Raw genomic sequence first — 24,714 nt, 5'->3', positions numbered from 1 at the left:
AGGTCTAGTATGGGTCTGAGGCCTCCTTTTGCTTTTGGGATCAGGAAATAGAGGGAATAAGACCCCTTCCCTCTGTTCAACTGTGGATCCTTCTCTGTGGCTCCCAACTGGAGGAGGCACTGCATCTCCCAAAGGAGAGCTTCCTCATGAGAGTGGTCCCTGAAGAGGGATAGGGAAGGGAGTGGGAAGGGGGGATAGAAATGAACTAAAGGGTCTATACACTGTGCTTCAGACCCACTGGTCTGTGGTGATGCAAGAACAAACACTCGGGTAGTGTGATAGCTGGTTGGTAAACAGAGGAATAGGAGAGGCTGGCAGTACGGAAACTGGTAGGCTGTCTTTGATCATAGTGTTTGCTTTGCACTCTCAGATTGCCAAGATGAACTAGCAGCTTCTGAAGAAAGGGGAGGTCTTCCGCTATATCTTCTGCTCTTCTTTCTCGCTAGGTCCTAGTGGCAAGGTGTGAAAGCAAAATAGTGTGACTGCTGAAGACAAAACTTCTTTTTCTTTGGGGCAGGTATATATGTGCCCAAAGATCTGAGTGTTGACCTGGAGTCTTTCAGGCTATGCGGCTTGTCATGTAGACTGCTTGGAGAAAAAGGGATGATCCTTCACAGGGAAAGTCTGTTCGACCTCTTGAGGGAGACCTAATGACTGGAGCCATAAACATCTGTATATTGAAATGGCCGATGTCATGCCTTGACAGCAGAGTCAGCAGCATCCAACCCCGCCTGAAATGATGTTCTAGCCAATAACTTTCCCTCATCCAGCAACCGAGAAATTCTTGTCTTGCATCCTTTGACTCGGTCTACAAATTTTAACCAGAAGTTAAAGTCATACTGCCCCAGCAGTGCCAGCTGGTTAGTGATCCTGAACTGCAGGCCAGCTTTCTGCCAAACAGGTCAAGTGTTTTACCATACTTTGATTTTGGGGTATACACCTATTGCTCTGTTCTCTTTCTTATTGGTGGCTAAGACCACCAGCGACCTCAGCGGGGGTGGGTACACTTTACTAATATTTTACTAGCACTAAATTCTCTTTAAAGAAGAATAACCATCAAGTACAAGGTTTGAATTAATCAACAGGCTTTCTATCAGATGCTGAAATGCTGCTTAAAACAACTTCTCTTCGCTTGGCAAAAACACATATAATGACTTAGCGAAGGGACTAGAACAGGGGACATTTAAAATGTGTAAACACTAAGAAGAAAAAAAAAAAAACTTCACAATGCTCCAGTGGGAGAAAAAAGCCATACCACTTAGCCGAATGCAGTGAGTACTCCTTAGCAGCCTTATTGCTGATCCAAACATTGCACAACTGTCTCTCCACATGCTTGCAATAGAACATGTGTCTGAAAAGCATCTGGTATCTGGTTAAAGCTTTCCTGGAAATAGAACACAGGAGGAACAAAAATAATAAAGATTAAACCCCATTCTAATTAGCAGACAAGATAAGGTTGCTCTATACGCCACACACAATACAAAACCACCAAAGCAAGGAAATAAAAAGCAAAGGCATCTAACATGACATACCTTTTACTCCTCCACCCAGAGATGCACTACTCACCACTAAAGCAACCACAATCATAATTGCCCCAGTAGCGATGCCAGCCTTCCAGCACCCCCTCCTCAAACTCCCCAACACCATGAACAGCCAGTCAGCCCCCACCCCCCACCTGACTGTTCTGCACAGTTCTGAAAAACCACACTCATGCCTGTCTGGGAAAGGGGTGCTGGAAGGCTAGCTGATGCCAAAGCATGCAGCAGTGCACCAACTACACTAAAAACTAATGTTAATGCTTCAACTTTTCACCAAGATTTTTAAGAGAAAAAGGAGAAAGACATGTGGCCAAGGACTAGGCTCTGGACACAGTGACAGTTCCTCTACTTGCTGTCATTGCACTAAAAGTGGGCACAGAGGTGGGTGGGACTGGCACTTCTGTTAATACCTTTGGACACCAAACGTTCAGTGCCACAAAGAGGCGCTGTGCCCCACCCAATAGATGCAGCTCTCTGCAGAGTTCTAAAGCTCTGCAGCAGGGACCTGCATCCCAAAAGCAGAAACATGAAGGGACCACCTCACAGAACATTTGCTTTTTAAGTACAGCCCTCGTAACAGAGCAGACTTTAGTCTAGAGCCTCTCCAACTATGGAAGAAAAGAGTCAGACACCTGGAGGCTGTGGTACTTTTGCTGACAATCATAGAATCATAGAATATCAGGGTTGGAAGGGACCTCTGGAGGCCATCTAGTCTAACCCCCTGCTCAAAGCAGGAACAATCCCCAACTAAATCATCCCAGCCAGGGTATGTCAAGCCTGACCTTAAAAACTTCTAAGGAAGGAGATTCCACCACCTCCCTAGGTAACACATTCCAGTGTTTCACCACCCTCCTAGTGAAAAAGTTTTTCCTAATATCCAACCTAAACCTCCCCCACTGCAACTTGAGACCATTACTCCTCATTCTGTCATCTGCTACCACTGAGAACAGTCTAGATCCATCCTCTTTGGAACCCCCTTTCAGGTAGCTGAAAGCAGCTATCAAATCCCCCCTCATTCTTCTCTTCCGTAGACTAAACATCCCCAGTTCCCTCAGCCTTTCCTCATAAGTCATGTGTTCCAGTCTCCTAATCATTTTTATTGCCCTCCGCTGGGCGTTTTCCAATTTTTCCACATCCTTCTTGTAGCGTGGGGCCCAAAACTGGACACAGTACTCCAGATGAGGCCTCACCAATGTCGAATAGAGTGGAATGATCATTTCCCTTGATATGCTGGCAATGACCCTACTTATACATCCCAAAATGCCATTGGCCTTCTTGGCAACAATGGCACACTGTTGACTCATACCCAGCTTCTTGCCCACTGTAACCCCTAGGTCCTTTTCTGCAGAACTGCTGCCTAGCCATTCGGTCCCTAGTCTGTAGCGGTGCATGGGAATCTTCCGTCCTAAGTGCAGACTCTGCATTGTCCTTGTTGAACCTCATCAGATTTCTTTTGGCCCAATCCTCTAATTTGTCTAGGTCGTTCTGTATCCTATCCCTACCCTCCAGTGAATCTACCTCTCCTCCCAGTTTAGTGTCATCTGCAAACTTGCTGAGGGTGCAATCCACACCAATACTTCTCCCAAGTACTCAGCTCAATGAACTTTTTTACTTAAGCCTAAACCCCAGAATATTGATCTAATTTACACCCACTCTCACCTTCAGAGAGCAGAAATCTTTTCTTTTAAGCACGATATTTTTTTCAAATGTCCCACAAGCCTGTTGATTTTTAAAAGGTGGGGCCCAGATTAAGGGATATACCATTTTGGTCATTTATTAACAGCTAATTATGGGACCGCAGGTGAACTCATTTTGTTCCTTCCTGTTGAAAAGCAACCTCCTGTCTGTTTGTGTGTCACGGGCAGGATTGCCAGTGTAAAACCAACAGACCCCGGTTGTTGGTGGGCAGGATCGAACCTGGGACCTCTGGAGCTACATACATGAGCTCTAAGCCATATGGCCCTTAGCTAAGGCTGTAGATCAGACTCAATCTCTAAGTGGTCTTGGTGCCACTAGACGGGTCAGAGCACCTCACCCAGGAGGTGTGGGGGTTATACCAGCACTTGCTGATGAAGGCAGGAGATTGTGCTGCAGCTTAAGTGGAATTTTCAAACTCTCATAACTTGGTCAAATAAAAACTAACTTTCACCACAACATTCAAGGCATTTCTCAATGACAATGGTTTGCCCATACCACCCCTCCATTTTGTTTCAAGAGCTACTAAAGACATGGCTTTTTTTAAAATAGAGGAGGAAATGTATTTCCTCAACTCTTCCCTCATTCAAAGAATGGCTGATCCATTTGCTCAAACTTTAAAACAAGAATTCACCTTCAAGCAGAAACCTAACCTGGAATATTTATGCCTGAAAGGCAACCATTTCAGAAAGTTATGAGTGACTGACAACAGGGGATGATGAGGGTTAGACTGGAAATACTTAGGCAATCTTAAGTTATAAAATACGTTGCTAGCATTTCCAGCTAAGTTTTATGTTTTTATATAGTTTAAAACAGAAGCCTGAAATTCGAAAGACATCTCAAGTATTTTGGTCATATAAACCAACCATTTGGCAGTGTTTTAATGCAGATAAAGTCATGGTCTAAGGATCTAACAGGCATAGCAATGGAAGTAAATGACCTCAGTGCTGCCCCTTTACGTATCACTAACCTAGGTAGTTTACATCTTTGAAGAAAGAGACATTCTGTCTTGCTTTTTTAACTACTGTATGAGTTCTGTGCAGAAGTAGGTTTGTGTTTTTTCTTTGTAGCCTAATACTTTACCTGTTTATAATGAGTGACAGAGGCCATTTGACAATGTAATCAAAAGAAAATGCTTCTAGGCCACTGAGAGTGAGCTCTGTGGGATCAGCATTGATAATTGCCTTTTCCTGTTTCGTTTCAATGGCCAGCACTCTCAAGAGCTGTGTAATGAGATCATGGGGCATCAAGTCAATCTGTAAAGAAACAAAGAGCAGGAAAAAGATGCTGCTGGACATTTTCTATTATTGTGTAGCTGCAGACATGTGTGGCAATAGGATTGGCCTGAATGCATTGTATGGAATGTTGTTAGATTCATTCTCAAGTCTTGAAAACACCACCCAATTAAGAAATAGCGACTTGTTGGAAGGAATATCATGCTGTTGATGAGCCAATCAGCAGTGTCAGTTCTGGTGACATTAGCTCATGAACAGATAGAAGAATAGTCATTTTGATGTTTTGTGGAGAGAGCATTAACTTCAAGAGAGTTAAACAACGAGCAGCAAAGATCCATCTCTGCTGACTGTCAGTTACTACTGGACAGCTAGACTTGAATAAAGGTTCAAAAAGCTCTTGGGACTTTCGTGCTAAAATTTCTGAACATAATAGGTAGACAGATGCTACTAATTGACTCAAACACTTCATTTTATTATTTTGGGCTATGGGGTTCAGAGCTAGGAATAAAAGCAGAAGCACTGAACCCACTCAGCAATACTGTGTCCACCTCATCCTGTCAGCACAGGAGTCAATAATGAAGCAGAAATGGAAGTGGAAAGGAGATTATCCTGAGACAGCTGAAGAGGGCTCTTTCTTCCATCTATATTTTCTGGGATTCTTTGCTTTGCTTTTACAATTTTCTTTAAAGCATATGGATTTTTCTAGGACATGGATGTGCCTCACTGCTCTATTTCAGATTATGTTCTGTTTATATAGACTCTTACCTTTAAATCATCTTTAAATGGGTCTGTGTTGGCAGTGCTCATTCTCAAGGCTAATTCAAGCAAAGCTTCTAATCTAGTAGGTATAATGTCATCTACAGGCTTTTTCAGTTCCTCTTCTGTTAGATCCATGAAGTGAACAAAGAAATCTCCTTGGTCCATTAGGAAGTAGTGCTTTATAGACCTGCTCAACAAAATGCAAAGACAAAAAAGAAGAGAGTTAACTTACTTTCTAACTTTCTATAATGCTAAATCTAGAAAAAAAGGAGCAAAAGTCATCAGCTCTCAGCCAGTATGCAGGTTCTAATCACAGGAAAATCCACCCTCTACATGATACATACAACTAGAACTATGATTTCTTCCTTTTTCCCCACCCTCAGATCCAGATGTTGTATGTTCAGATTTTATTAAACATGTGTCCCATTCCTGGGCGAAAATTCTTGTGAAAACATGCATTTTTCCTTTGGATCAGAACAGTCAGGTTGGGCTCAGCCTAGAGAAGATTCTGCCCCCAGTGACTGACAACCTAACCTTGGTCTACCCAACTGCATCATTCCTGTGCAGCATAGCTGTCCTGGAGGATGAGGATATCTCTAAAGTAACCAGGGCCCCCCCAATCCATTCAGAGGTATCAATTAGGTGCAGTATCTTGAACTCTACTCTGATGTGAAGGAGCGGAGTTCACAGAACGTGTGTGATATGTTTGCGTAGGCTTTTGCTGCTAATGAGGTGAGCTGCCATGTAGAGTGTCAACTTCAGCCTTCTTGTGGTGGCAGGAGCAAAGGTGAGTCCGGCATGACCCTGAGACTGTGTGTCACCTGGACAATCTGATGCCCTTGATCGCTGGTGAGTTTAGAGTATGAAGTCACTCAAAATGTGCCTCGTCTTATCGTCATTTTTGTCTTCCGTATGTTGAGCCTGAGCCAACTACTCTCATCCATCTATTGATATCTTCCAGGAGCTGAGATATCTTGATGATTGCAGAAAATGAATCAGTGGAGAAGACATACAGTTGTGTCATCTGCATATTGCTGGCACATGAGTGTATGGTGTCTCACTCAGCAAGAACTCAAATAGGTGTTAAAGAGGGAAAGGGTGGAGGACTCTGCATGAGACGGGATGGGTGATGGGGAGCAGTTCCCTATTACAATTCTCTGGGATCTCAACCACAGATAGTACCCAAAACTCTGGTGTTCACCAAACGCACAGCAGGACTCATACACTGAAAGGCTGCTGAGAGATCTAGTAGTATCAGCAAAGAAATTTATTTCCTGTCTAAAATAAGAAGTTGTTCATGTATCAGCCCTGCAGGGCTGTTTCTGAGCAGTGTTCTGGCCTGAAACCTGACTGTGGTACCCAGCACACTGACCGAGGACATACTCTATTGGAGCTTGGAAGCCAGCAACTTTTCAATGTCTTGGCCAAAAGAGGGGAGGAGATTGGAAACATGACAATGGTTGGCGAACTATTAGCACTAAGTGGAAGCTTCTGAAAGATGGTAGGGTATCTGTAAGCTCTCTTTCAAAGAAGCTTTTATGGTCTTGACCATGAATGACAGTTAGCAGCTTCAGAAGAGGTGGGCAAGACACACCTCAGAGCTTCCAGGGCCTCTATTCAGGGGATTGGTCTAAATTCCACCAAGGGAAGTGGGACAGGAGGCAACCTTGGCTCTGGAGAAGTTACCTTTGTTGCAGTGAGGTCCTCTGATTCAAGCAATTTTGTTTGTGAAATAGGCAGAGAGCTCTCTACAGAGATAGGGGCTTTGGTCTGCAGGGATTATGGATCTGTTATGTATCTTACTCCACGGACCAGCTCTGCTGGTCATGATTTGACAAATGCAATTCTATAAGGTTCTTTCAGTTGCCTTTAAGGCTGTAGCAGCTGTTCACAGGTAAGTACTCACTTTTTCAGGGACTGACCACGAAGAATTTGCACCATAGGTGCTCCAGCCTTCTGCTTTCAAGCTTTAGTTGATGTGGTCTTTTGGAGAACCACAGTGACCTGTGTGGGCAATATGGGGGAAGGAGCTATTTTAAGGCTTGCTTGTTGAGGTTTCTGGCCAGCAGCTAATTGCAGTGTTCTACTAGGTTGTTTTTGCACTGGTCCTTTGCCTGGGTGGTTCCCCCAGTAAGTGTCTTCTGAAGGTTCTGAGGGACCAAGAACTGGGTCACACAGGGATCTACAAATATGCTTGACAACTGAGAGTTTCAGATAGAATACATCTGCTGTTGGCTGAAAAGATTACATACAACATAAAAGTGCATGATCATTAAAACCAGACTGGACAAATCACTACAAAGCATCCTATTAAGAATGATCCTGCACTGGCCCTGAGGAATACATTGGATGATTTAATACGTCTGTGATTCTGTGAATTCCAACTGAGATACATTTTTGACCTAATCCTTGACAGAACCATTTGTTTTTCACATTAAACACATAAATCTAGTTTGTTTTATTTTTGCAGATCAGAATCTCTATTGGAACTGAATTGATGGCAATGGTAACGTGGCATGGAAAAAGCCCAAAGGTAAAAAGATCATTACTTCACTATTTACATACAAACTAACATACATTTAGGAAATAAATCAAACCTCAAATGAGCCACAAGTTCTTTTTCCTCCATTAGGAAATCCAGAAGAACCTTGCTAGCATAGTTATAAGCTTTTTCTATTTGCTCCACATATGCTCGCTCTTTCAATGTGTAGATGACCTCTTTAGCCTCAGGGCAGGTAACATCACAACCACATTCTCGAACAACATTTAAATATTTCCCTAAAAGAAAAAAGTGGCAGCTGCTGTTTAGTCTGACTAATAATAATGCAATTAATTTGCACTCTCTCAAACAGGGAGACATTTAGGCCAAAACTTTCAAATAGAAGGGTAACATTTTCAAAAATGTCTATGAGGTTTAGAAGTAAAAAGGACTTAAGCACTTTTAAAAATTTTACCCTAGGTATCTAAAATTAGACTCTTAAATCCACGTTTAGGCACTCAGAACTAGCCTGATATCTAGAAATGCTGAGCAACCTTAGCTCTCAATGAAGTCTATGGGAGCTGCAGATACGCAAAACCTTTGAAAAATCAGGGATTATCTCTCAGAAGTGCCCAGCACCTATCACTTCTCATTGAGAACAATGGGCACTGATGGGATATTGGAGACTTGTGAAAAACTGGATTACTTCATTTATGTGCCTAAATCAGAAGAAAGACCTTTTGAAATTCAGGCTCCTTGTGGGTGCTGAGTTCTTCTGAAAGTCAGGCCCCAGGCTACATGTGAGGATTTCAAAGCAGTTTAGAAAGACTCACAACCCCACTTTTGTGAGGTAAGTATGGATTATAGGACTGTCAATAAATCTCAGTTAACTCACGCGATTAACTCAAAAAAATTAATCACAATTAAAAAAATAATCACGATTAATCACAGTTTTAATAGCACTGTTAAACAATAGATTACCAATTGAAATTTATTCAATATTTTGGATGTTTTTCTACATTTTCATATATTTTATTTCAATTTACAAGACAGTGTATAGTGTATCGTGTATAGTGCATACTGCTCACTTTATATTATTATTTTTATTACAAATATTTGCACTGTAAAATGATAAAAATAGTGTTTTTCAATTCACCTCATACAAGTAGTGTAGTGCAATCTCTTCATCATGAAAGTGCAACTTACAAATGTAGATTTTTTTTGTTACATAACTGTACTCAAAAACAAAACAATGTAAAACTTTAGAGCCTACAAGTCCATTCAGTCCTACTTTGTTTTCAGCCAATCATTAAGACAAACAAGTTTGTTTACATTTACAGGAGATAATGCTGCCCGCTTCCTATTTACGTCACCTGAAAATGAGAACAGGTGTTCTCATGGCACTGTTGTAGCCAGCATTGCTAGGTATTTACATGCCAGGTATGCTAAACATTTGTATACCCCTTCATGCTTTGGCCACCATTCCAGAGGACAAGCTTCCATGCTGATAACACTCGTTAAAAAAATAATGCCTTAATTAAATTTGTGACCTAACTCCTTGGAGGAGAACTGTATATCTTCTGCTCGGTTTTACCTGCATTCTGCCATATATTTCGTGTTAAGAACACTTTCACTGCAGATTTGACAAAATGCAAAGAAGGTACCAAAGTGAGATTTCTAAAAGTAGCTACAGCACTCTACCCAAGGTTTAAGAATCTGAAGTGCCTTCCAAAATCTGAGAGGGATGGGATGTGGAGCACGTTTTCAGAAGTCGTAAAAGAGCAACAGTCCAATGCGGAAACTACAGAACCCGATCCACCAAAAAAGAAAATCAAACTTTTGATGGGGGCATCCGATTCAAATGATGAAAACAAACATGTGTCAGTCCGCACTGCTTTGGATTTTTATAGAGCAGAACCAGTCATTAGAATGGTTGAAGCATGAAGGGACCTATGAATCTAGCGCATCTGACACACAAATATCTTGTGACGCCGGCTACAACAGTGCCATGCGAACATCTGTTCTCAATTTCAGGTGATGTAAACAAGAAGCGGGCAGCATTATCTCCTGCAAATGTAAACAAACTTGTTTGTCTGAGCAACTGGCTGAACAAGAAGTAGGACTGAGTAGACTTATAGGCTCTAAAGTTTTACATTGTTTTATTTTTTGAGTGCAGTTTCTTTTTGTACATAATTCTACATTTGTAACTTCAACTTTCATGATAAAGAGATTGCACTACAGTACTTGTATTAGGTGAACTGAAAAATATTATTTCTTTTATTTTTACAGAGCAAATATTTGCAATAAAAAATAAATATAAAGTGAGCACTGTACACTTTGTATTCTGTGTTGTTATTGAAATCAATATATTTGAAAATATAGAAAACATCAAAAATATTTAAATACAAGGCATTCTATTATTAAGAGAGCAATTAATTTTTTTAATTGCTTGACAGCCCTAATGGATTATCATCACCGTTTTACAGACAAGTAAACTGAGGCACAGTGAAGGGAAATGACATACCCAAGTTCACATACAATGCTACTGCCAGAGCCAGGAATAGAACTCAGCACTCCCAGGTTCCAATCCTGTGTCTTAACCATTAGTTGATCTTATTCTCTGGAAGGAGTATGCCAAGGCATTCTGTAGTCTTCCCATAATAAAAAATGCTGATTAATAGCCCCAAATCATACACTGACAGTTGTAGAAAAGTTGATGTGACTTAACTGAATGGGAGGAGGGATAGCTCAGTGGTTTGAGCACTGTCCTGCTAAACCCAGGGTTGTGAGTTCAATCCTTGAGGGGGCCATTTAGGGATCTGGGGCAAAAACTGGGGATTGGTCCTGCTTTGAGCAGGGCGTTGGACAAGATGATCTCCTGACGTCCCTTCCAACTCTGATATTCTATGATCACTGACTTTCATTATGCACGTCTGTGCATCTCAAGTGCAATTTAAAATGTTAATGTCGTTTAGTGCAACTATGACCTGAGCAGCAGAAGAATTTATAGCAACCAATCACTTTCATCATGTGTTGTCACTGTACATCTTAGACACTTCTATACATTCAGAGTCACAGTCACTTACTTACCTGTGCTAAGTATCTTGTCAGCCATTTTCTGTAGGAATGATGGAATTTGTTGCTGAACAACAGTATATCTTTGATCCCAATATTTGTCATTATAATCCTCTTGTATCTTCTCCTTCTGCAACTCATGTTCTTCCACCATGAACTCACTGTGCAATTAAAGCAGATTTTTTAGATACAACAACAAGTACAAAGAAGATTACTCTTTAACTTGACCTCAAACAGGTAATGTGATCTATCAGAAATGGGAATCCATAAGACTTCTGGCTCTTGGAATATTTCCTAATAAATGTTTCAGGAGCACTGGCGTCTTGATGATTGGTATTCAGTTGTGGCAAGAGAAATGGCAATATGGTGAGTCTCAGTATTGACCTGTAGCTTTCACCAATGGGGAATGTAAATAAGTGAAGCCATATATAAAGCACCATTTGTAATTACGTAATTTCAGAAGACCTCTACCAGGTCTAAACACAATTCAATTACAGTGGAATAAACTAAGAAATTAGCATTAATTTTAGTGAAATATGTACATTCCCTCCACAAGAAAACATGCTTTTCTCAAAGATAAAATATCAATATGAACTATAATTTTTCTAGCATTCTAAAAACGTTATCCAATCATTAAACACACATAATGAAAATATTGCATAATCTGTTACATTACAAAAAAAATGCATCAATAAAAACTTAATTCCAAAAAAATCCAGGATATTTCACATTTCAGTCAATCTCAGCCTGGACCAGTCCACACAAGAGATCCACTTCCTGGACACTACGGTGCTAATAAGCGACGGTCACATAAACACCACCCTATACCGGAAACCTACTGACCGCTATGCCTACCTACATGCCTCCAGCTTTCATCCAGACCACACCACACGATCCATTGTCTACAGGCAAGCTCTACGATACAACCGCATTTGCTCCAACCCCTCAGACAGAGACAAACACCTATAAGATCTCTATCAAGCATTCTTACAACTACAATACCCACCTGCTGAAGTGAAGAAACAGATTGACAGAGCCAGAAGAGTACCCAGAAGTTACCTACTACAGGACAGGCCCAACAAAGAAAATAACAGAACGCCACTAGCCATCACCTTCAGCCCCCAACTAAAACCTCTCCAACACATCATCAAGGATCTACAACCTATCCTGAAGGATGACCCATCACTCTCAGTTCTTGGGAGACAGGCCAGTCCTTGCTTACAGACAGCCCCCCAACCTGAAGCAAATACTCACCAGCAACCACATACCACACAACAAAAACACTAACCCAGGAACCTATCCTTGCAACAAAGCCCGTTGCCAACTGTGTCCACATATCTATTCAGGGGACACCATCATAGGGCCTAATCACATCAGCCACACTATCAGAGGCTCGTTCACCTGCACATCTACAAATGTGATATACGCCATCATGTGCCAGCAATGCCCTTCTGCCATGTACATTGGCCAAACTGGACAGTCTCTAAATAAAAGAATAAACGGACACAAATCAGATGTCAAGAATTATAACATTCAAAAACCAGTCGGAGAACACTTCAATCTCTTTGGTCACTCGATTACAGACCTAAAAGTGGCAATTCTTCAACAAAAAAACTACAAAAACAGACTCCAACGAGAGACTGCTGAATTGGAATTAAGTTGCAAACTAGATACAATTAACTTAGGCTTGAATAAAGACTGAGAGTGGATGTGGCATTACACAAAGTAAAACTATTTCCCCTTGTTTATTTCGCCTCCGACTGTCCTTGTCAACTGCTGGAAATGGCCCACCTTGATTATCACTACAAAAGGTTCAGCCCTCCCGCCCCCACTCTCCTGCTGGTAATAGCTCACCTTTCCCGATCACTCTTGTTACAGTCTGTATGGTAACACGCATTGTTTCATGTTCTTTGTGTATATAAAATCTCCTCACTATATTTTCCACTGTATGCATGCGATGAAGTGAGCTGTAGCTCACGAAAGCTTATGCTCAAATAAATTTGTTAGTCTCTATGGTGCCACAAGTACTCCTTTTCTTTTTACAGATACAGACTAACACAGCTGCTACTCTGAAACCTGTAACTCAAACTGTTGATAACATGTCCTTTTAAACAATCCTGTTAATGGATGTAGTGAGGTGGAGTGGCCTCCCTCCAAACTTGAGGGCAAGGGAACAGTACAATCCCCCTGGTCAGAAGAGACAAACCTGTACCGCCCCCCTCACCGGAAGTACCAGGGCGGGGCAGGACATATAAAGGGAGGGTGAGGCAGCTCAGTTGAGTGGGAGACATGGAAGGAGGCAAATGTCTCCAGTCCACTGCAGAACTCTGAAGCTGAAACTGCACTGTGCAGAACCCTGCCCCAGAGGAGACCGATACTGGACAGGCAATGGCAGGACCCCTGGGCTCGGGTAGGAAGTAACCCAGGTAAACCAGATTTTGTCTGGTTTTGTTGCTGGAGCACGAGTCAGCGTGTTTTGGTGGGATCCCCAGTGACCTAGTGGAGTAGCGTGGGGCCGGGTTCTCCTACCTCCAACCCCCCCCAGCCCCGGGCTGGCGGCCTATTCACCCTAGGCCAGAAGTCCTGTGCATTCTTTGTGGCTTGCCCCAGTCAGGAGACCGGGGGGGTCCAGACTGTATTTGCTGGCTGCTCTAGCCAGGATGCTTAGGCTAAAGTCTGCCCCCTTTCTCTGCCCCAAGAGTCCGAGACTGTTGAGTTCGGTCTGTCTTAGCCCGGAGACTTAGGCTAAAGACTGCTCTCTGCTCTGCCCCGCCCAGAGGGCCAGTTTCCCTTATAGACTGTTAATGCTGTCTACCTCAGCCAGGAGGCTGTGGGCTAAAGACTGCTTGTGCTCTGCCCACCTAGAGGCCTAGAGCCCTAGACTCTTGATCGGGGTCAGCCCTAGCCAGAAGACTATGGGCTAAAGACTGCTTACTGCTCTGCTTCACCTCTCCCGAGGGGGCTAGAGCTCCAGACTGTTAATGGTTGTGTCCCCCCTGCTAGGAGGCTATGAGCTATAGACTGCTTGCAGCTCAGCCCCGCCCACGGGGCCTGAGCCCAACTGCTGCTGCCTGCTGCAGTGAGGCAGAGTGGCCTCCCTCCCTGCTTGAGCGCGAGGGACCACTACAACAGACTATAGCTAACACTATACAAACAGAGCAGAAATTGGGTGGTTTTCAATCTGACCTGAGTGTGTGTGAAATTTCAACTATAACTCCGCATTAATAGTTTTTTGCACTTAATTTCCTTGAATTTCAAAAACAAAAGAGACAAAGAAGGTTCCAGTACATTTGCTATATGGTCACAGACTAAAAAGATGTGCATTTAAACACATGGTCTAACAACCCCACATTCCAATCAAATTTTGCTGAGTCTGGGGCTGTGCATCCCCGTGAAAATTAGTGACTGACAGAACAGGGGACCCAGCAGGAAGTCTCCCTAACCAGCTGGGCCCCCTATTTTTGAGGGTTTTTGGTTTTTTTTAACATAGCCCTGGAGAATGCAAGAGCACATTTAATTATCACATTTTCAAGTATGGCAGGATGATGAAAAGGAAAGCTAGCTGACAGGGAGCTGAAGCAGTCATGGTTAAGATGATTCAAAGCTCAAATGGTCTGTCATAATCAGTTTACACTGCATTCTGTGTGCAGACCTCCACAGACATGAATTCATACAGTACGTATTGTTCAAAATGAGATGACAGCAGCATGAAATTTTACAATATTTTTAGTTTTATTAAATTATCATTTTAGTTGTTGCTAAATGAAATTCCTTAAACTATGTCAAAGCCACCAATCCTCAGGAAGAATGTTATCTATACTACGGGTAGAACCATACAACTGGGTCAGAGTCTACTTATAGCAACAAGGTCCAGTATAACCAAACAGCAGCATTCTTCTGGCATAATCTTGTTGGCTTGCCCACATCTACCATGATGTACAATAACCCTGGCATCAGTGCATTATGAGGAAAAAAATAAGCAGCCGTCCCTCCTGCATGTTGCCGCAAACACTCATGTCAGGGGCAGAGGACTGCAAGTATTTTACATAATGGATTTTGGGATGTTCTTCAGCACAGACACCTGGGATGTAGGAAGATTGGCTAGCCTGGTTACACAGACCCAGATGAGTGTGTGACTGAATACTCCCCTGTATTCACATCCTACATACTACTGTAGTAATCGTTGCGCAAGGTATGCCTTGTAAGGTATCATTTGAAAACTCAAAATTGGCTGGTCAGTATAGTCATGATAAAATATGTGTGGCAACATTATGTATGAAGTTAAAAGATTCCTCTGTATGATTTTATTAACATGTTCCAAACCCCACAGCTCTGCCCTGAAGAGTTTGGTCAGTAATCTTGCTGGAAGCATGTGGTGAGAAATTTTGCTTGAATCTGATACAGTTTGTTAAGTTAGGCACTAGAAAGTGTTTTATTTATATTGTAACCGTTTCTGACTTTTATGCCGCATTACTTGTATTCACTTAAAATCTCTCTCTTTGTGGTTAATAAATATGTTTTATTGTTTTGTCTAATCCAGCATGTCGGGGTAACTCTATTTAGGATAACAGGCTAGTGTATATTATTCCCTTCAAGGAAAAATGGGCTTAATATATTTGGACTGGCCAGGAGAGGGATGGGCAGTACAGGATACACATTTCTGTGGGGAAATCTGGAACTGGGAGTGTGTTGGGGTCACCCTGCAATATAACCAAGGCTGGTGAAAGCCAGACTGCAACTGACAGACTGCAGTTACAAAAACACAACTGGGAGTGAACTGCATGCTGGTGGCAGTTTGTGAGCAGGCCAGGTTGGAGGCTACAGCAGCAAGTTATTGTACAGCACCTCAGGTTACAGGGCATGGTGACATAGCTCCCCACTGTTCTGAATTGTACCCTGGTATGTCACAAGTTGGTTCCATCTCCAGTGCAGGTTGTCACAGCCTGAAAAATTGTGTTACAGCCTTGTTATTGAGCAGTACTGGTACCACTCACACTGAGGAACCATGTTTTAACCATGGCAAGAGAAGTAAGCTTTGTGTGGAGTCAGATAAAGTTTGTGGATGACACAAAGCTGGGAGGTATTGCCAATACAGAGAAAGATCGGGATATCATACAGGAAGATCTGGATGACCTTGTAAACTGGAGTAATAGTAATAGGATGAAATTTAATAGTGAAAAGTGCAAGGTCATGCATTTAGGAATTAATAACAAGAATTTGTGTTATAAACTGGGGACGCATTACTTGGAAGTAACAGAGAAGGACCGCGGAGTATTGGTTGATCACAGGATGACTATGAGCCGCCAATATGACATGGCCGTGAAAAAGGCTAATGCGGTCTTGGGATGCATCAGGCGACGTATTTCCCATAGAGATAAGGAGGTGTTGGTACCGTTATACAAGGCACTGGTGAGACCTCATCTGGAATACTGTGTGCAGCTCTGGTCTCCCATGTTAAAGAAGGATGAATTCAAACTGGAACAGGTACAGAGAAGGGCTACTAGGATGATCCGAGGAATGGAAAACCTGTCTTATGAAAAGAGATTCAATGAGCTTGGCTTGTTTAGCTTAACTAAAAGAAGGCTGAGAGGAGATATGATTGCTATCTATAAATATATTAGAGGGATAAATACCATGGAGGGAGAAGAATTATTTAAGCTCAGTACCAATGTGGACACAAGAACAAATGGATATAAACTGGCCATCAGGAAGTTTAGACTTGAAATTAGACGAAGGTTTCTAACCATCAGAGGAGTGAAGTTCTGGAACAGCCTTCCAAGGAAAGCAGTGGGGGCAAAAGACATATCTGGCTTCAAGACTAAGCTTGATAAGTTTATGGAGGAGATGATATGATGGGATAGCCTAATTTTGGCAATTAATTGATCTTCAACTATTGGTGGTAGATATGCCCAATGGCCTGTGATGGGATGTTAGATGGGGTGGGATCTGAGTTACTATAGAGAATTCTTTCCTGGGTGTCTAGCTGGTGAGTCTTGCCCACATGCTCAGAGTTTAGCTGATCGCCATATCTGGGGTCAGGAAGGAATTTTCCTCCAGGGCAGATTGGCAGAGGCCCTGGGGGTTATTCGCCTTCCTCTGCAGCGTGGGGCATGGGTCACTTGCTGGAGGATTGCCTGCACCTTAAAGTCTTTAAACCACGATTTGAGGACTTCAGTAGCTGAGACGTAGGTGAGGGGTTTGTTACAGGAGTAGGTGGGTGAGATTCCATGGCCTGCGTTGTGCAGGAGGTCAGAACAGACATTCGTAATGGTCCCTTCTGACCTTAAAGTCTATGATTCTATGATATTGTATAGCGTGGCCACAAACTCAGCAAATCTCTATAGTATAGATTGGCCTTAAAATTGAAAGCCAAGCCACTGAAGGAAATTCTGGTTTGAGTTATAAAAGGATGAAAAGTAAATCTAAAAAGTGTGAACTCTAGAAAATGTCATTTTCCCATATTAACTTAAAAATGGCATAAAGGGATTTTATCATATCAAGCTTTGTAAAAAAAAAATATTACTGCTGGACTGTGAATAAGCATGATCTGCACTGGTTTCTTATTGCTTTCCATGTGGAACATGAGGAGTTGGTTTTCATTTATAAAGCCCTCTGTGGCTTGGGACCAGGGCAGTTGAAAGAAGCCCATCTCCCTGTGACATACCTCCACAGCTGTGGATTTCCCTCAAAAAAAAAGAAAGTGAGCACTGCTGGCAGAACATTCTTCCCAAGAGCTCCTGACTTTGGAATTTGCTTCTCCATCCCTGGAAATAGCTTGAATCTGATTACCTATATTCCCAGGCTTTGGGGAATGCATGGCTGCCCTGAGGGCACAGCAGGGGAGATGACTGGATTTCATTTTCAGGGTTTTTCCCACCCCCGCTAGGATCAGGGGCAAAGACAGGCTACTAGTTTTATTCGTCGTTGTACAATTATGTTTTTAATATATGCAAAATAGGCACTTTATTTTGGTGCTACCATCATTTACTCAAAAGCATATCAATATTACAGTGCACTAGAAAATGTAAAACTAACAATCAGGATTTATTAACTTTGTTTCAATGTTTCTGTACCTGTATGGATCATTGATGATTCCTCTATAGATCCACTTCTCCAGAATTTCAAAATAAGGCACACTGGCTGCCTTGGTTAAGTATAGACACAGCTCTTGTGCTTGGCTGTCTCCTGTATAGTTGAAGGTCCTGTCGTGAAGTAAGCTAAGGGTTGACCCTCCCATGCACTCACCTTTATCCACAGAAGTGGCTATAATTAAAAAAGGAAAAACTCTTAAGGCAAAAAAGGCATTTAATTTAAATCAACACATTCACAGAATGAGTCATTTTGTTAAAGGCTATCAAGGCTCAAAATAACAGACTGAGAATTCTGAAACACTGGTTCAACTATTGACAATTCACACAAACATCTTGTCATGGAAAGAGTTATCAGCTAATTATTTGACTAGATTTCAGCATAAGAATTGTGGCTTATTAACTCAGCTGCTACATTGAATGCAGCACGCTCCCCACTTTTGAAGTGCACACATGCTATTATTTAGCTGATTCTCAGCAGCCATTCTGCTATGCAGCCAACATTTAAAGGTGACCTGAAAACAATTTTTTAATAAAACAAGAACTGATGTTAAAAAACCCTCAAGTCCCCCAAGTCACTAGGGTTAAAGTCAAGCACATGCACACGTGTTTGCAGGATCAAGGTCCAAAAAGCTCCCTATACCTAGGGAACACAGGAACAGGTCCATTCTCCATATGGGTAATTGAGGAATCCTAATTTATGTCTACACTGCAGCTCAGAGTGAGCCTCCTAGCCTGGGTAGACAAGATTCATACTAGCTCAAGCTAGTGTACTAAAAATAGCAGTGTGGACATTGTGACTCAAGCAGCAGCTAGGGCTTTCAAGTCCACCTGACCCTTTGGGACTGAGCTCAGGTAGCTAGTCTGAGTCTCCACTAGAGCCCCAACATCTAAACTGTTATTTTTAGTATGCTAGCTCGAGTGGAGCTAGCAATTGTCTCTCTACCCGGGCTGGGAGACTCACTCCCAGCGGGAGTGCAGACATACCTAAAATGACTTGCTAAAGGTTACATAGGACATTAGTGACACAGGTGGGAAGAGAAGCTTTGTCTCTAAGGGTACAACTACACAGGAAGTGGCAGCAAGTCTGAGCCCAGGTTGACAGACTCGGGCTTGCGGGGCTCATGCTCCAACACTAAAATAGATATGTAGATGTTGCGGCTCGGGCTCTGAAGCCTGGGAGGAGGGAAGGGCTTCAGAACCGTAGCTCCAACTCGAGCCACAATGTCTACACAGCTATTTTTAGTGTGTAGCACAAGCCTGAGTCTGTCGACCTGGGCTCAGACTTGCTGCCGCTCACTATGTAGATGTAGATGGTGGTAGATGTTTACTTTCTCCACTAACACACAGGTTCTCATGCAAATTGCTTCAACCTCTGAATTCAGTTAGGATAACAGTAACATTTGGGTAAGGGAGATGCTTTGCTAAAGCAATGGGGCAAGTGCAAAGTACTACTAGCTATAATTGAGAGGAATCCGTTGAATTGCACGTGAGACTGGAAGTATGTGGTCATGCCGGGGAAATACACTCCCAAACTTGGCACAGCATCCTTCAGCTATGCCAGAATGGCTTTCTTCTTTAAAAGTACTATACTAAAGAAATACTGTACTTGGGGAAAATGAATGGGTTAGTATTACAGTGTGGGGCAGGAGATGGGAACTACAGGACACCTTCAGGTTTCAGAGCAAGGGGAACCTTAACTTAGCTTGTTAGCTATAGCATTCCAGGAAAGGGAAATGTAAGGAAGTGGCACTTTTAAGACAGTTCGTCTTGTCTCCCTCAAGCAGTACACGCCCTCCCCCCAACTTCAAAATTCAGAGAATCTTTAAAGAACAGATATTTATTTTGACCAAAAATCTCTGGTTAGGCTACAGAGGTGTTTTAAGGTCCCATCAAACTGAAAAGGTTTGATTCAACCTTAACTATGGTTGTCACTAATGTGCCTCCATAACACTGTTTGTTAAAGACAGTAACAAGTCAGTAAACCTGTTAATACAGCACTAATTAAACCATTGCTACTTGGTCCTCTTCTGTAATCTCATAACAGAGTTTTGATAATTAAAATCCTCTTTAGAGTTCACTTTGAACACTGTACAGAAGCAGATTACTGCATGTAATGTGGGCATCATTTATAGTTCTATACAGCTTTTGGAACCTCATGACAAAGGCATGAAAAATTTAATTATCATTAGAAAGTATGGACACCTACCAAGTGAAGCAAGAATCTCCATGGTCCTCATTGTGGGCTGGATATAAAACCAGAGTTTCTGTAGGGACAAAAGCCCTTGTCTCTGAAGATGCTCCAGCTGGGTGATAAGAATCATGTATTCTTTGATAAGGGTCCTCATTGCTGCTGCCAAAGCATGATTTACCTGTCCGTACTCGAACGAAGATTTTTCCTCAATGAACCTGCAAAAAGCCGTACAAAAAATTGTTTGACAAGGCAGTGTTTATATTTTCAGGAGCTGTATTTACATGTCATTGTAGAAGCACGAAGGGCAGAGTGCAACCTAGTTAGAAGCTGCACTGTCATCTTGAAATCTATAGTTAAAATATATGTATCTAAAGTAGCTTTAGGGGCTATACCTGCCTTGACTCCCTCCAGTCAATTTTTGTTGTTTAACCATCACATTTTTCTATTTTTTAAAAGTATTTCCTCCCCCTGGTGCTGTCTGAAATGTAGGGTAATAAGCTATTGCTGACTTCAAACATGCTTCTGATTCTAGCCACTGGGGGACTTTAACAACAATATTTTTTATTAAAGTAGCACCCAAGGGCAAACACAGATGAAGAACATTCCCTGCTCCAGTGAACTTACAAAAAATACACACAGATGAAATCAGGGAATAACATACATGCAAATAAGCATGGTGCTGATCAGCACACATTAATTAGTTACGGGCTCCACTTTGGGTTTTTAATCTGGGAACACAGGTCAGGGGATAGGAATGGCAGGTATGGGGGAGTTAGCGAGAGTAAAAGAGTAGGAAGAGGAAGGAAGGAACAAGCAGTCCCAGCTCACCACCTGCCTAGTCACGGTCACAGCAGGGCTCAGCAATTAACTGCTAGGTGGTAAAGGATGGGCAAGTTGGCAAAGTGAAAGTGAACTTGACATTGCAATAAACTAAGAAAGCAACTCAGTACGGTGGAGTTGAAGTGTCAAGGGCCGTGAAGGTGAAGCCAGTGGAGGGTCATAGAGAAGGGGGTGATGTGATCAATAACAAGCCAGGAAGATGATCTTAGCAGCAGCAATGTGAATGGACTAAAGAAGGGCAAGGTTGCAGAGAAGAGGTGATTACTGTAGGACCTGGATGAGATTTCAGCTGCGTAGACAGAAAGAGAAGGCTGAATCTTAGAAATATTACATAGGAAGAAGTGGAAAAATTAGACATGGTCTGGGTTTTTAAACAAGTTTTTTCCAAATTAATTAACATCCCACTAGAATCAGTCATCATAGCAGATTTTAGTGAGGTGTTGGACTCTTTTTTTGGACAAGTCAAGCTGGCCCAAGCATACACAGTCACATGCTAGAAGCATTATAAAAGATCATATGTAAAAAATAGGGTGAAAAGATGTCTGGAGGTTGCAAAAGCCTACAATGAAGGATTTTACTTTTTTTTCTCCTCTCCACATTCCACATATTCACAAATAGATTTCTTCCTGATTTCTACAAATTTGATGGACTCAGTGCTTTATAACAAAATCAAGTCTATCATGATCTCTGATCATGGACCAGCAATACTACAATTTCCCCCTCCAAAGACAAACTGGATTTGTAAAGGATGGAGACTGAACTCCTCTCTTTTGAAAGATAAACATTCTCAGTACTCTGTCACAGATAAATTAGGTTTTTCTTCAAACAAATGATATGCCAGAGATATCCTGATCTACCCTATAGGATAAGCTTTTATTAGAGGAAGGATCATTTCATACGCAGTGGTTAGAAAGAGGGCTTACCAGGCTCAGCTCCTGGAATTAACCAAACAATTTAAAGGTCTAGATTTAGAATGTGCAAACTACCCCTCCCAAGAAAATCTTTAAAAAAATTTTAAAAAATTAAAAAAATCAGTGTGAAGTAAATAGATTGACTTCAGCACAAGCCAAATTTGCTCTTTTTAGACTCAAACAAACACACTATGAGTTGGGAAACAGAGAATAAAATTCTTGCATGCGGATTAAAAGTGAGAGGCCAAACATCCTGAATAGTATCACTCAAATCAGAATAAAGGATAGGTTATTACTAATTAAAAAGAGCTCAATGATCAATTTTTGAAATTCTACCAGTACAATAATAATTCACCACCTGACCCAGAAGAGCCGAATAACATTGTTAAAACTCAACCTCCCACAAATCTCAGAAGAGCAACATGCAAGGCTGGCCTCTCCCTTGCAATTCGAGGAAATAATCAAGTTCATAGAAGAAATAAGCCTGGGCAAGACTACCCCCGCCAGGATGGCTTACTGATAGAATTCTATACAAGTCTCAAAGAAATTCTGGCTCCTAAGCTGCTATACATTTTCAAAATGCCTTAAATAAAGATATGTTAAGTCCTACTATGAGGAAAGCCCTAATTATTGTACAATTTAAACTGGGTAAGGATATGCAAAAGTGTAATAACTATAGACCCATCTCTTTAATCAATACTGATATAAAATACTTTCAGAAATACTGGCTAAGAGGCTTGAAAAAGTAGTGAGTGATATGGTTCATCCCAATCAAGTGAGTTTTTTTTTTTTTTTAAAAGCATGATTCAGATCACACACATCAGGTGATTAATGTTATTGCATTCCACCAACATTCAAGAAATTCCCATGCAATCATTTAATCATCTTGATGCAAAGAAAGTCTTTGACAGAGTGAATTGGAAACAGCAGTTTTTTTACCATAGATAAATTTGGGTGGGGAAATTCTTTATTTCATGGATAAAACTGTTATATTATAATTTCAACTCTCACATCTTAAAAAATAGCACAATATCCCTCCTTTCATCTTTTTGGGGAAACTAACCAGGAGTGCCTGCTCTCCCCTCTCCTGTTCAATCTAGCATTAGAATAACTTGCAATACTATATTAGGGAACACAGTATTTAAGGGATCAAATCAGGGACTCAGGAGACAAAATCCTTCCATATGCAGACATCATCTTATTTATTAAAGATCTGGATCAATCTATTCCAGATATCCTTCGAACAACAGATAACTGACAAATTCTCTGGCTTACAAGATACACTGGGATAAGTCAGAAGCAATGATGATCTCATTGGAGCTAGTTGGAAGTGGATCTCCTGTAGGGACATTTAGATGGCAACAGAAACTTCAGATATCTTGGCATCCTGTTCCCAAAGGAAATTAAGAACATATGCAAGGTTAAGCTAGCCTCAATCATGCGATTAGCAACAATTTAAATTGATGGCAGGAACTACCTCTCTCCCCTTTAGGAAAAATAAACAATTAAAATGAATATCTTTTCCAGGATCCTTTTTATTCTGCATTCCCTGCTTATCTATATTCTTCCCTTTTATTTTGCCAAAATTAACAACATATTCAGGTCCTTCTTGGGAGGTGCTGGTAACAAACCCAGACTCTCCTTACAAAGATTACAGCTCCCTGTCAAAAGAGGTGGGTTTAGATTTTCCAGCTTCAAACTTTATCATCAGAGAATAATTCTTAGCCAAGCTGCACAGCAGCTCATTCCCTCCTGCTGTAGAGCCCCAGATCGGCTCCAGCTGGAAGAAGAATTGGTTGTTCCCTTATCCCTTTCCAATGTGCTGCACTTGGATTACTACTGATTCCCTAAAGAACAATTACCACTATTGTGGCAGCCAGAAATACTTTGCATATGTCCAGTAAATTTAAAAATCACCCCCTTCTACATAGCAAGGCCACTATCTGGGGTAACCTGAAACTCTGTCTAGCAGGCAACCCCATAATTTGGCCAGATTGTATTAGGAAAGGGATTTTGACTATCAGTCAATTTATTGAAAATTATACCTTCCTCTCTTTTACATTATTAAGAGAGATGTTCAATCTACAGACCAAGGTGGAGTGGGAATATATCTAATTTAAAAATCAGGGGGTAGCCGTGTTAGTCTGTATCCACAAAAACAACAGGGAGTCCGGTGGCACCTTAAAGACTAACAGATTTATTTGGGCATAAGCTTTTGTGGGTAAAAAACCATGTGCAACTGAAGTGGGTTTTTTACCCACAAAAGCTTATGCCCAAATAAATCTGTTACGCTTTAAGGTGCCACCAGACTCCCTGTTGTTTTAACTTAGAAATGCCATCTCCTATCTGTTTGGTTCCAATACCTGAGCTACCCTGACCCACCTGAACTGCTTTCATTTCTCCAAATATTATCCAGATTGCCAAGAACTACGGTAATACAATATACAAACTTGGACGGCAAATTTGAATTAAATAGATTTCCTAAAAAAAGAAATGGGAGGAGGAACTAGGACAATTATTTTCTGCTAACCAACGGAAACGTATTTTAGCCAGTGCTCTGAGCTGTTCCTTGGACCTCCGTTTATGATTAATCCATCAGAAAAATCATATGGAAGATGCATTAGACCCCTCTCCGACTGTTCAAAACAGGTGCTGCTAAGTCAGACAAATGTTGGCACTGTGATTCAGCAGGTGCTAACTTCACCCATATACTCTGCAAATGCTTCTATAACTGTAGGTTTTGGGCAGAACTTAACTGCAGAGTTATTTTATTCTTATAAAATAAAATTGTCTTACAACCTAAACATAATTTTAAACCTAATGGATGTTAACTGGAAGCTGAATAAATCTGAAAAACTTTGGCTAAGCAGACCACTAACAATTGCCAAAAATATAGTACT

The 24,714-nt window shown here is 41.5% G+C and overlaps 1 protein-coding gene across 4 annotated transcripts in view; it reads right to left on the bottom strand.

The window, feature by feature from the left end:
* The window catches only part of TUBGCP2 (tubulin gamma complex component 2), a 90,889-nt gene that overhangs the window by 28,178 nt on the left and 37,997 nt on the right, over positions 1–24,714 (bottom strand). For all 4 annotated transcript variants that reach the window (XR_013346751.1, XM_077823426.1, XM_077823427.1 and 1 more), the window contains exons 7-13: positions 20,079–20,278; positions 17,855–18,044; positions 10,797–10,942; positions 7,825–8,005; positions 5,234–5,414; positions 4,317–4,489; positions 1,256–1,384 (exon numbers count right to left, since the gene is read on the bottom strand). Coding sequence is in view for 3 of the 4 variants with exons in the window: in XM_077823426.1 (XP_077679552.1) it covers positions 1,256–1,384; positions 4,317–4,489; positions 5,234–5,414; positions 7,825–8,005; positions 10,797–10,942; positions 17,855–18,044; positions 20,079–20,278 (1,200 nt within the window). In the remaining variant the exon portion in view is untranslated. The remainder of the gene's footprint in view (positions 1–1,255; positions 1,385–4,316; positions 4,490–5,233; positions 5,415–7,824; positions 8,006–10,796; positions 10,943–17,854; positions 18,045–20,078; positions 20,279–24,714) is intronic.

Source organism: Eretmochelys imbricata, chromosome 7 (genome assembly GCF_965152235.1).
Source record: "Eretmochelys imbricata isolate rEreImb1 chromosome 7, rEreImb1.hap1, whole genome shotgun sequence".
Lineage (NCBI taxonomy): Eukaryota > Metazoa > Chordata > Testudines > Cheloniidae > Eretmochelys > Eretmochelys imbricata.
The sequence above is the reverse complement of the archived record's forward strand: the minus strand, read 5'-3'. Positions and strand labels throughout refer to the sequence as shown.